The sequence below is a fragment of the Muscardinus avellanarius genome, assembly GCF_963383645.1.
Source record: "Muscardinus avellanarius genome assembly, chromosome: 8".
Lineage (NCBI taxonomy): Eukaryota > Metazoa > Chordata > Mammalia > Rodentia > Gliridae > Muscardinus > Muscardinus avellanarius.
The window spans coordinates 88578436-88592808 of NC_137794.1; the positions used below are offsets into that span (position 1 = coordinate 88578436).

General features: G+C 37.1%; 1 protein-coding gene across 1 annotated transcript in view; it reads right to left on the reverse strand.

The window, feature by feature from the left end:
- The window catches only part of AHI1 (Abelson helper integration site 1), a gene marked incomplete at both ends in the record, with an annotated part of 198861 nt that overhangs the window by 51483 nt on the left and 133005 nt on the right, over positions 1–14373 (reverse strand). Inside the window, one exon of the mRNA XM_080700129.1 lies at positions 1970–2132. Coding sequence (XP_080556255.1) covers positions 1970–2132 — 163 coding nt within the window. The remainder of the gene's footprint in view (positions 1–1969; positions 2133–14373) is intronic.

Below are 14373 nucleotides of genomic sequence, written 5' to 3' on the forward strand. Positions count from 1 at the left end.
ATATTACATACCTGGGTATTTGAAATTATTTTTTTTTCTCTTTGTTCTGGCTCTTATAATGCATTTTCAAGAAAGCAAAGACTGATGCCAAAAGAAAACATCAATTATTATGGGACACAATAGGCTTGAAACAGGAATTAATTCTGTGTGCTGCCATCAACCATCTCTGCAATGGTTTCAGAGGTCTGACTTTGGTTTTTATGAAAGAAAAATTATATTAGATTTAAACTCACTGTAGAGCAAATATCTACTGACTTTAAAGACTGGCAAGCCTAAAAGGTTATTTCTGCAAACTAACTGAAGTTGAATCACCTAGTACCACCCACTCTGGAGATATGCAATCTTTTTATATTGCCAAGTGAAAAAGTATATAAATGTTTCACTTGTATCTGAATGTAAAGGGGGACTGCAATTCCTAGTCAAAATTACAGACGTTCTTCAGAGTGACTATGGTTTTGCTGCAGCTCTTGGTTTCGAAACAAAAGTTAGTGCTGCTCAACCTTGGCACTGACCTTGCAGGAGAGCCAGGACTGGGAAGGAGAGGGAGGTAAACTTGGACACTTTTTACAATCTGCAAGTTAGAAGGGCTGAGCTCATGGGAGATGACTTAAACACTATCTTTTGTCTAACCGGGAACTAGCTTGTCCTAAAATTTCTTCCAATTTTTCTTAATCTCCATTATGAATTTTCTTTTAAATATAAAAAGCATCTCTCTAGTCAAGTAAGAATTACCAGTCATTTACTATTTAGAGAAAAATAATTAAAACAGTGGCGAGGAAAAATTTAGGAATGATGTTGTGGGAGAGAAAAGTGAGTAACAGTGAAGACATGCCACATTTAAAGGGAAGAGTTTGCTGAGGGTGGCACACAGCTATGGAAGGGCTGCAGTGAGGCTCGGGCCACTTGAGATGGGAAGTGCCAGGGTGCAGAGAGGGTGCCACATAAGTACTTTAAGCTCACTTAGCCCAGCATTCATCAATCAAGAAAGGAATTCTTCTTCCTCCTTTTCTCATCTCTTTTGCTCTTAAAACTCACAAGTTAGGTTAGGAATCAATCATACTTTTGTTCAGTCACAGTGTGTGTAAAAGGGTTTCATGGACTAGCCTGAAAACCAACCATTATTTACAGCAATTACTTCTTTGAGGAAACAAAAAACTTAACAAAAATATTTAAAACAGCGAGTGTTCTCAATACATTTTGAGTCAGAACCATACAATTTTGTTTCTGGAAGAGAGCTTAGAATCATATAGCTCATTCCTTCATTTCATAGGAGGAACTGAGGTGCACTGAGTGTAACCTGTTAAGCTAGGGTTAGAAGTTGGTTTTCCTGACCATGAATGCTATGCTTTTCCTAATACGCTGTTAACTGCTGACAGGATACACTCTTCTAAAGAAGCATTACTATACTTGTTATGTTTTGTAATAGTTTTAAATTACTATATTTCTTATTTCTAGGCTATGTCTATTTTATTTTCACCTCTCAAGGTCTAGTTGTGATTCTATAGCATTTGGAAATACCTATTTAGAGTTTCCTCTAGTTCATTTTTTTCTTCCACAAATGAAGGCTTAATGTACTTGAGATTAAAACAAGTCTCTGTTGTACTTTTGTTTTAGCGGGTAGCCAGCTAGGACTGAGGTATATAAAGAGAAAGAGTGGGGGGTGGGAGACTAGAGGTTTGCAAGATGCTGGTCAACGAAGGAGTCATTGTGGAAGGGAACAGCTGACAAAAGTGCGTGGGGCAGGTGGAATGACAAGTACAATAAGTGTACCAATCTTAAAGTGTAGTAGCTTTCTGGCAAACTTAGAACCGCCCCCCCCCTTTTTTTTTACATCATGAGTATGAAAGCAACACCCATTGCTAAACACATGCAAAGATTATAAAACCAATAAATTAGGGTAAAAAATGATAAAATCTTGGACTATCAGTTATATCACATTAGTAAACCAGGACAGGGGTATAAAACTTACTTTCACTAGACACATGATTAGCTGGAAAATAACCATCCTGTCCCTTTCCTATGCTGCCATACCACCAGTCTTCATTATCTTTGAAAAACACTCGGATAATGTCTCCACGATGGATGGTTAGTTCATCTGATCGGCTGGCTGTGTAGTCATAAAGAGCCACTACCTAAGAGAGAGATAAGACCACCACAGCTTTATCACAACTGTGCCACAGAGAAACCCCCAACACTTACTTCCTCTTACAGAAGAGCAGCTGAAACCAAAGCAGTACTTTGGTAAGTCTGAGGCGGTCTCAAGGTTTGCTAATGGGATCAGGGGTGGTGGGAACACAGCAGGAGAAGTAAGATAAAAGAATGTGGGATTGAGAAATGGTTAAGAGCATTCAGCACTCTAAGATTAGCTTTGAAATAGCAGATGTTAATTTTTAAAGTAAATTGCTTGTGAAGCAAATAAAAAGTCACATTATTCACACTTTAGAAGTATTTTATAGATCTTTATAATCCCATTCTCTGTGCAAGCAGATACATCTGAAAGAAAATTCTCCAAGTTAATAGGTTTGCAGAGAGGAAAAGCTCAATGGAACAACCTGATTGAACACTTTCATTGTGATCATGTGGTTTGCTGTTAATGTTTCTTTTTGAGATAAATTTCTGTAGAAAAACATAGTTTTTGTAGTTTTTGGTGTTTTACACCAACAACCTAAATCTTCTGGGTACACTTTAAAAAACGTTCTTAGAAGCCTACTTTTGCTAGCTACAAACTTAAGAGGAAAGGCCTTTCTATGAGAATCCTCTTTGTGTTGTTATGGTAATCATTATATCTAATTTTTCTTTTGAAAAACCCATGTCAGAAATATACACCAGTGGCTACATATAGTCATTTAAAAATCCTTTACAGCAGTTAAATGGAGGGGCAGCTCAATTCACTTTAGATCTAATATTACTGAATAAAGTAGGGCTTAATAAATATTTATACTGAAGAATACACTTATTCTACTGCTTTTTCCTCTACGTAAATAGGATTTGAAAATGTATAGGCTACACAACTATATATGCAATGTAAAATCATGATTATAATCCTTTGTAATTAGGCTGAGTACTGATTCAATCACTTAATAACGATGGCAGCTGGGCATGGTGGCATATTCTTGTAATTCCAGTACTGTAAGCCTGAGGAAGGAGGATCACAGGTTCGTGTCCAGCCTCAGTGCTTAGTAAGGCCCACTGCAATTTAGTGAGAGCCTGTTTCAAAATAAAAAATAAAATAGGGCTTGAGGGTGTAGCTCTGAGGTAGACTATCCCTGGGTTTAATCTCTAGTACCATAAAAACAAAACAAAACAGCTACTGAAATCCTAACCTGCCTAGTGCTATTCTAGGGGCTAAATATACAATGGTAAGTAGGATGATATATGGAAGAGGTATCTCATTTAGGCTTTTCAGGACAACTCATGGAGAATCCACAATTAGCCAGTTAAAGAGAGGGAAATATAGCATCTTTGAGAGTCCAGGGAAGAAAAAAATCAAAATAGTTCAATATGGTGTGAACCTGGCATTGTGAATGAGAGCCAATCTAGAAAGGCAGGCTAAGAGAGGAAGTAGAGACCAGATCATGTATATTGAAGAAGTTCAGATTCAGGAACATGGCCAAGGGGAAGGTACAGAAGGATATTAAACAGAAGACTCCATTAGCACTCACAACAACTGTTTCTGATACCTTTGAATTCATTCAACAATATTAACACATCAACATGCGATTTTAATGGGTAAGTTTAAAATTAACTGCTGTCACTAAATGGTATAAAGGCAGTAATGATAATTTAATTCAAATGGCTCAAATTAATGCCTCATACCACCTAGCACAGTATCTACCTACAGCATATAATATTGGATGTTAATGGTTTACATTTACAGTGTATCCATGCTAAATTCCTTATGTTAAAGTGGAACCTTTAATTTTTCACTTTTTTCTTCCTTCTTCAAGTGCCATCCTCTTCATTTTCCTGCTTGGCATTATCACAAGAGAGGAAAGCTAATTTAAATGAACACCTCTTATCTTGCAGGCACGACACTAGTTGATTATGTGTTAGCTTGCCAAGTCCTCATGACAATTTGTGAGGGCGTATCTTCTTATTTTCATTTGACAAATGTGGAATTAAGATGTCCAGGGAATTTAATAACTTGCTTCAATTCAAGTAAACTAGTACATGGTAAAAGCAGGACTTAAGCTGGGTTGATTTTCTTTTTCTTTTTTCATTTTTTTATTAAACTAAACATGTTTACAGGCTATCCTTGTCAAGAACCAAATATGGGGGAAAGAAAAGGGGCAAAGAGGAAAGGAGGTTAAAACATATTTTGGAGACCAGAACATAGGCAGTCGCCTGTGCTGAGAATGCCAACTGTCCTGGATCACCTGCCGGCCACACAAAACCCCATCCCAGCTCAGCTACACTGAAATACCACAATGTGGGGAGTCTTATGCAAATCCGAGGCCAAAGTATACTATCTATTTAAGCCCTAGGTGGCTGTTGGGAAGGAGAGCAGGGAGATTCAGCTTAGGCACTAGAACCATTTAAAAAGCTCCATGTCAGACTATGTCACTGTATGAACTACTGTCATATGGGAGCTCTCCAAAGTGAAGTCAGAAGACTCATCCGGAACTTTCTACCAGAGGCTGTTGATACGAGTCCCGTTAGAGGTACAATAGTCCATAAGACCTCATACTACATTTTTCCTATCATAGTATCTACTGATTACTGTATTCACTTTTTATACAATCCAACACAATATACCAAGTCAGATGTGGCCTGCTGTCACTATCACTTCTAAACTTGTTCTATACTTGGTGACTGGTTAATGTACTTGGAGATGTAGCCTTTAAGGAGGCAACTCTGGTTGGATGTGGCTATAGGATCATAGGGTGAGGTGCCGGTCAACAGGAGTAGTATCATTATAAGCAGAGGAAGAGAATACATATGCGCAGAGAAAAGGGCATCTGATGAAAGTGAGAAAGTGACTGACTGCAAGCCAAGAGAAGCCTCAGGAGAAACCAGCCCTGCCATATCTTCACTTGGACTGCAGCCTCCCAAACTGAGAAACAAAATGTGTGTTGTTTAAGCCACTGGTCTGTGGCATTTTGTATGGCAGCCCTGGCAGACTAGTACTGGCCCACAGCGTGATGGCACCAGAAGAGTCCCTTACTAACACACTGTCTTGTAACGACACCCATGGGCAACACATCCCTTGAATCCATTTCCAGTCCTTACCAACTTGGGAGTATTTTGTTCTATACTATTACAATCTTTTCTTCTAATGCAGAAACAATGTCTTTGAAATCAAACTCCACAAACTTCCTTGCATCCTGGGGAGGGTGATGGCCAGTGAGGTTCATTTTCTAAACAAAAAAATAGTCTTTGGGGCATGTCAGCATGCTACAATTATTGACATTAGGTGAGAGTTTCTATATAAGGAATTAGTGTTTTTAACATGCGAACAGCCCACATTTTGTAGTGGAATATAATCGTGTGACTACTCTCTTAACATACTGGAGGCACAGGACAAAAAACACTTGACTAATGAGAATATGCTTACATTCCAGTGATTTTATTCAATGTGCTCCTAATTTTATTTAAAAGTCACTTAGTTTTTTCTGACAGTCACAGTTTTTATAGCAAATTTCATTGCCTGTTTTAGCTTGGAATTCTGAATAAACCATGACTTCCTCATCTACAATTAGATCTTATTATCTCAATGTTTTGTGATAAAGTAAAGCTCTGTAAAAAAGTTGAGAGGCAGAGTCCTATCAAGAGTTTTTTGTTTTTTTTAAATTATCACTAGCTCTCTCTTTTCCTTGTTCTGTCAGGCCTTACTACAGAACATTTGTCTTGACCATTCTCTGGGTAAGTATTTTCGGTAACATACCACTTCTTGCCCATAGTGGTTGGCATGTAGATAGGGAAGAATTATTTTCAGCAATATCATCAAACTCTTGAGCTGACAGAGTAGTTATGAAATTTTTCTGCAACAAAAAGTTTAAAGACATGAGCTACTGTGCCCATGTTGGTAGTAAAAGGTCTGGGAAATAAGATGGCTCTCAAAATCCACTTTGGTTACATAAAGAGCTCCTTAATTTAGAGTAGGGTTACATTCCAATAAACCCATAAATTGAAATAGTGTTAAGTTGAAAATGAATTTAATGCACCAAATCTATCAAATATCATAGTTTATCCTGGCCTACCTTAAATGTGCTAAGAAAAATTACCCAATACAAAGATTACTCTATCATGAAGTCTTAAGTAGCTCATGTAATTTACTGACCATTGTACTGAAAGTAAAAAACAGAATAGTCATATGGGTACTCTTTGGACCATCTTAAAAACAAACCATTCTTAGTGGGGAACATCTCCATTTGAAAAGTTCTTCTCTTTCTCAAAGCCAAGTACTTTGGGGACAATCATGGCCAACGTGGCAACAGCAATCTTAGCTTTTGGACACATTTTTAAGTCTTCATAGCAGTGCTGTTTAGATACCATTTCTTGGTTTCAGTAGTCTTTCAGACATTGGGTGAATTCTTCTTGATATTATAATCAAAGTAATTAAACATTATTATCACTATATCAAAGAATTCTCAATGATCTTTGAGACAAGCACAGTGAGGGAACATCAACCAGCAGATTTCAGGAACACAGCTATTCCTTGAAGCTTTATCTACAAGAAGACAATAACCAACGTCATAATGTCCCCAGGTTATTCAACAAGCCAAGTTATGCTGAGTAAACTCATACACTTAGGCAAACTCTTCCATCAGCTACTTCACTGGGGAACTTCTTTGCACCAACCTAGCTGATGTGGTGTCTAGATCCCACCCACTTTTTATGAATTCTCCGTGGTTAATTTCATTTCAGACTTCTGGCCTCTAGAAATGTGAGAGACTAAATGTGCTTTAAGCCACCAAGTCTGTGGTAGTTTGCTACAATAGTTACTGGAAATGAGTGCACGAGAATTTTCCTTTGGCAAGTGCTAGATTTTCTTGTATCCCTTTAAAGAGTGTTGGATTTTGTCCTGGCATGTAGTTACTTGAGATTAGTTTTAAGAAACAATTTTTAAGAGTGTCATTTCTCAATGTCTGGTATGAAATATTGGGTTTTTAGCATTAAAATATAAACTAAGGTGGTTTAGTAAAAATGTTAGTAGAAACCAATATTTTACAATAAATACTGAATTGTACAGAAGCACACCATTAAATATTCAAATGACCTCTTTCCTAATAATGAGTGGGACTATATTTTATCCCATGAAAATAAAAACGTAAGCTGGGCATGGTGGTGCATCCCTGTAATCCTACTACTTGGGAGGCTGACACAGGTGCAAAGCCAGTCTCAGCATTCTAGTAAGACTTTGCTTTGAAATAAAATAGGGCTTGGGGATGTGGTTTGGTGGGAGAACAATCCCCTGGGTTCAGTCCCCATTAACTTAAAAAATTCCATGTGTGTGTATACATGCATGCGCGCACACACACACACACACACACACACACACACACACACACACATCCACCCTTTTCTCTCTCTCCCTCTTTTTTTCTTTACTTTCCTCTTCCCTCCTCCACTGCATCCTTCCTAGACTCTAGTAATCCTTCTTCTGATTTCAGGTTGACTTATTTAGTTTCCACATATGAAAAAGAACATGTGATACGTATCATTCGATGTCTGACTTACTCCACTTAATATGATGCCCTCTAGTTCTATCCATTTTGCTGTAAAGGACAGGATTCCATTCTTCTTTATGGCTGAATAATATTCCATAGTGTGTGTATGTGCATAAAACATTTTTTCTTTGGCCAGTCACCTGTTGATGGTCATCAGGCTGACTCCTTATTTCAGCTATCATGAAAAGTGTTACAATGAACACAAAAATGTAGGTATCTCCTTTCTATCCTGACCTCCTTTGGATATATATATCTCCAGGAGCGGGCTATCTGGATGGGAGTTCTATTTTCAGTTTTTTGAGGAGCTTCTACACTCACCCATAGTGACTGTACTGATTTATGTTACAACCCACAGTGAATAAGGGTTCCTTTATCTCCACAACATGGGCAGTGTCTTTTTTTTTTTTTTTGGTGGTACTGGGGATGGAACCCTTCTACCTCCAGGCTATACTCCCAGACCCATTTTTATACTTTATTTGAAAACAGGGTCTCTTAAGCCAGAGAGACTGGCTTTGAACCTGCGAGATCCTCCTGTCTCTGCCTCCCAAGCATGGAGATTACAAGCATGTGCCACCATGCCCAGCTCTTTTTTTTTTTTTTTAAATAATAGCTAATTCTAATTGGGATGAAGATGGTATCTTGCTGAGATTTTATTTCTATTTCCCTGTTGGTTAATGACACTGAACATTTTAAAATACATTTATTAGCCAGTTGTATTTCTTCTGAGAAGTGCTTATTCATATCATTTCCCAAAAAAGGTTAATATAAAATGTATATTTATATTGGTCTTGCTTTTATCCAATTCTTACTTTTTATGCTCCTGTTACTGTTATTTTGGATTGTTAATATTTATTTATTTGTGCCATTATATCTTGTAGGTATGTAACTTGTTTTGATTTTAACAGGGGCTCATGGTTGAGTTTCCCTTCAGTCTTAGAGGTGACTCTGGAAGTTTTTTTTTTTTGGTGGTATTGGGGATAGAACCCAGGGGCTTTCTACCCTGGGCTACACTCCCAGACCTATTTTATATTTTATTTGGAAACAGGGTCTCTTAAGCCAGCTAAGGCTGTCTTTGAACCTGCACGATCCTCCTGTCTCAGCCTCCCAAGCACGGGGATTACAAGTGTGCGCCACCACGCCTGGCTAGGAATTGAATTTTTAAGGAGTGTGAGGACAGAAAAGACTTTGGAGACTCCTTAAGATAAACCAAATGTACTCTGCATTATGGGATGGACAGGAGCCTCTGGAGGTCAGGTGCAGAACTAGCGCTATGCCTCAAAGACTCATGTGTTAAAGGCCTGGTCCCCAGCATGGGGCACTATTGGAAGGTTATGAAATTTTAAGAGATGGTACCTCCTGGGCGATCTTACACCAGTTGTTACTGTGGGACACCAGTTGTTTCCTCTTTTTTTTATTAAGAGATGGTACCTCCTGGGCGATCTTACACCAGTTGTTACTGTGGGACACCAGTTGTTTCCTCTTTTTTTTAGATTTCTTTTTGGCTGCCAAGAGTTGAGCAGCTTTCTCTATCATATACTCCTATCTTGACAAAGTATCTCATCACAGGCCTAAAACAATGGGGCCAAGTGACTATGGACTAAACTTCTAAGACTTTGAGTCAAAATAAAGTTTTCCACCTCTTAAGTTGATTATCTTGGGTACTCTGTTACAATAATTAGAAAGCTGGCCAACACAAACCTTGAATACTAAGTTTAAGTAAAAAAAAAAGATAGCCAGATATCAATAATTAACTGCTCATGTCATTTAAAACACTGTTGCCTATGTATTGCTAATTCCAATTTCAACCCAAATAGTCTTGGAAAAGCTCATGTAGATGCATGTGAGTGTTTGGTTTAGTGGAGGAGAGGGTAAGAATATAATAACAGAAAGAATGAGATGTCCCTACATTAGCATATAATCCTAATTGTGATACAGAGAAAGAGACAGACTATTAAGTAGGGGACTCTAAAAATTACCCAAGATGATTTTATATTTCAAAATAGAAAGTAGCAAATAGAATAATCTTAGGAAGCAAAGAGAAAATGCTGAACTTCGGAATAAATGAGTAGAGTGGAATCACTTCTGCAATGGTAGAGTAATAAAAATTAGCTCCTCTTTTACAAAAGCAAAAATACTATCAAAGCTGTCAAAACCAATGCTATCAGAACTTTAAAGACCAAAGGCTTGCAACAATCTAAGGATATACACAAAAATGGCTGAATCTTGGTCAAACAAACAGCAAACTTTGTGGTTTTATAACTTGCCTACTACCGTTAACTCCTTGCTGGACAAGGTTACCCTTGCAACTTCATGCTATCTTTAAAGCCAATGGTCTCACAAATGTGTTAGCTGTGGAAACTGATAGCCTAGGAGTCAGTGGAGAGGGCAAAATGGGTTTGGGGTGTCTCCAACCTGCATTCCCTCAGAAAGGTTACTGCATTGACTTGTGTTGCAGCTCCCCGAGTCTCCATTCTCTGGGATCACCTTTATTTGAAATAATTCAAAACATGATGAGTGAATGATTTAGTCCCTAAACATGTGTCAAAAACAATCAATGGCAACTGTTCAATGCTGCATTTATATTAAGTGTGATACAAACTGAAACTAGAGAATTTGATTTCTATGTTTGCCACATATATTACTTCAAATGTCAATAAAATTATGAATGACACAAAGGAAAGTATGAACACAGAGAAAAAAAAGTTGAGAGCAGAAATTGTTTTTAAGAAAATCAGTATGTTGGAATTCCTAGATAAAGATTTTGAATTAGCATTATAACTGTTCAAAGACCTAAAGGAAAGATACATGATTAATAAAAAATAAGAGAATAATATCTCACCAAATGGAAAATATCAATAAAAAGAGAACTAAAAAACTCCACAAAATTCTGGAGTTGAGAAGTACAATATTCACTATAGAGACACACAGTAGATTGAAACTAACAGAGGAAAGAAATAATGATCTTCAGGATAAATAGATATCATCCAATCTCAAAAATAAAAATGAGAAGAAAACAAACAGAGCCTCAAAGACTTATGGGACACCATCAAATATACTCAACTATTGTAATGATTTGGATTTAGAATGTCTTTGTAGCCCTCAAAGAAACAAAGTAGCAATGTTGGAAGCCACACCTGGTTGCTAAGAAGGGGGGTCCCTGAGGGTGTGGCTTTGGGGATGATATAAGGTCTCTCTGCCCCTGCTCTTCCTCTCCCTCTAGCTTCTGGCCTCCATGATGTGGGAGCAGAGCCCATGTGAGCTCCCTGTGCTTCCCATCACCATGTCCTAAACTCTGTAGACCCAGTCTCACATGGATTAAATCTCTAAATCTCCAAAAACCATGAGCAAATAATCTTCCTTTCTTTGAGTTGTGTGGTCAGTTGTTTTGAATCACAGCAGTGAGGATGTTGAAAGATAACTATGCATTACAAGAGTACTAGAAGAGGAGATGGAGAAAGGGGAGAAAGTCTGTTTGAGGCAAAAAAAAAAAAAAAAAAAAGAAGAAGAAGAAGAAAAGAAGAAAACAACCCTTAACTAGGAGAGACTTGAAAAGAACCATACCTAAATACAGTATAATCAAAATGATGAAAACCAAAGCCAAGGGACAATCTTAAAAGCAGCAACAGAAAAATAACTCATAATTTAGAAAAGATAAACAACAAAATCAACACTAAATTTCTCTACAGAAAATGTGGAGGCCAGAAGTTAGTGGGGTGATGTAAGAATACTCAACCAAGAATTCAATAACAAAAATTATCATTTGAAAAGGAAGGAAGAATTAATATATTCTAAGGTAAATGATCACTGGAAGAGTTTATTACCAGCACACCTGTCCTTTAAGAAAAACTAATTAAAGTTTTTCAGGATAAAAGAATACTTAATGTTAATTCAAATCCACATAAAGAAATGAAGACTACTGATAAAAGTAATTACATAGTAAATATAAAATACAGTATAGATGTGTTTTTTATTTATAACTCAACAAAGGTGCCAAGTCTATTAAATGGGGAAAAATCCATATATGGTATTGCAACAACTAGAGAGCCACATGTAAAAGAATAAAGTTAGATCTCTAACTCACACCATATGTAAAAATTAACTGAAAGTGAATTATAGACTAGCAGCACAGTTCACAATAGTCAAAATAGGAAATACACACAATGGAATTCTACTCAGCAATAAAAAAGAACAAAAGCAAGTCATCCACAAAAAGATGGAAAGACCTGGACAACATTATGCTAAGTGAGATTAGCCAAGCACAGAAAGAGAAGGGACATATGTTTTCTCTAATATGCCCAAACTAGGGAGCAATGGAGATACCAGAGGGACTCCAGGTAATGAAGGGGAAACCTCAGCAAAACTAGAAAGGAAGGGTATGAGAGGAAGAAGGCTGAGGTTAATTAATGGAGGAGCTACATCTGGATATGTGTATAAGTGTGAATGTAGTATGGTTAATCTGGACACTCACTGCTGGGAGGGGGAAAAGGGGTAGCAGGGGGGGAGGGCACCAAGCACTGTGTCATGTATGCCATTGTCAATATGATCCACATTATGATGTGAAACTATAGTGTACCAATAAAAAAAAGAAAAAAGAAAAAATGAATTATAGACTAAAGGTAAGAGATAACTATACAAAATATCATAAGAAAATATGTATGGGATTCAATCTTTGTGACCTTGAGTTAGACAACAGTTTTGTAAATATGACATTAAGAGCACAAGTGACGAAAGAAAAAAGTAGGTTAAGTTAGACTTTATCAAAATTTTGTACATTGAAGGATATTATCAGGAAAGAGAAAAGATGGCCTCTAGGACTGAAGAAAATATTTGAAAACCATTCATTTAATCCAGAGTATACGAAGAAACTCTTACAAGCCAGCAATAAGAAGACAAACTTAAATTAGAGATAAATATTATATTGAGTCAAATTTAGATATAGTTTATGTAGTTATATAACATAATTTATAGACATACTTATATACAATGTCTGATACTTAGTAAATGCTCAGTAAGCATTAGGTATAATTATTATTTAACTCCCCAAATTCTTTTGAGTACTACAGAGAATCATAGTATTTTCTATAAAACATTCATAGCTATAAATGTGACCATATTTTCTAAACCAAATATAGATCTGCTAAACTCAACTCCATTTCTGTAAACAAAAACTTGTATCTAATCTTGACTCTTAGGAATAGTGAGTACGAGACTGTACTCCTAGTACTTAGTTGGCTGAGACAGGAGGACCACAGGTTAAAGGCATGTGAGTGATAAATTGGCAAGACTATGCTTCAAAGTAACAAGTAAGATAAGGATGGAAGTATAGCTCTGATGTAGAAGACCCCTGGGTTCAATCCCCAGTACCACAAAAATAAATAAGTAAGCTCTGGATCTCTCATACACAATTAAAAATATCTAATTTAAGCCGGGCGTGGTGGCACACGCTTGTAATCCCAGCATTTGGGAGGCTGAAACTGGAGGATCACGGTTCCCGGGCAGCCTCAGCTACTTAGTGAGGCCCTTTGCAACTCAGTAAGACCCTGTTTCAAATTAAAAGAATAAAAAATAGGGCAGGGGGTTAGCTCAGAGGTCAAATGGCCCTGGATTCCATCCCCAGACCTGAAAAAAAAATCTAATTTATATAATTTAATAAAATATTTGCTCAATAGAAGGGTTAAAAAACTTTGGATTACTATTTCTCCAAAGCAAATACATACATGGCATTTCAAAAAATGGTCTCATTATTAGTCACTATGGAAATTCAAATTCAAATATCAGATAAAAAAAGATAGTAATAAATGAAGATATAGAGAAACTAGAGCCCTCAATCTTATCTAGTGGGATTTTAAAGTAGTTCAGATATTTTGAAAAACATTTTGGCAGTTCCTTAAAATGTTAAACATAGAGTTATTATATGATGCACTAATTCTACCCTTACACTTCAAGATAATTAAATATTTGTGTCCAGGAAAGCAAACTGTTCATAAATGTTTACAGAGCATTATTTATAATAGCTAAAAAGGGAAGTAACTCGTTGGGTATAGTTGTGCACGCTTGTAATCCCCGCGCTTACAGGAGGATTGCGCAGGTTCGAAGCCAGGTTTGCTGGCTTAAGAGACTCTGTTTCCAAATAAAAATATAAAATAGGTCTGAAAGTGTAGCCCGGAGGTAGAAGGGTTCCATCCCCAGTACAAAAAAAAAAAAAAAAGGAAGTAACTCAAATGCCCAGCCATGAGTTAATTGGATAAACAAAATGTGGTATATCCAAATAATAACAATATTACTTAATAGGACAATGACATATTGATACATGTTATAAGGATGTACCCCCAAAACATTATGCTACGCAAAGAGGCTGCACAGTATATAATTATACATATAAAACATCCAGAATAGGTAAATCCAGACAGATAGTAAGAAGCTTAGGTCAGTGGCAGGGGAGGACATAGAGGAAGGTGACTGCTAATGACCATGCAATTTCTTTTTAGCGTAAAGAATATATTTTAAAAGTAGATGGCTATGGAGGTGGGTGTGGTGGTGCATGCTTGTAATCCCAGTACTTGAGAGGCTGAGACAGGAGGATCACAAGTTCTCAGCCAGCCTCAGCAACTTGTGAGGCCCTCAGCAACTTAATTAGACCACGTTTCAAAATAAGGAATAAAATTGGGATAGGGATGTAGCTTGGAGGTAGAATGCCCCTGGG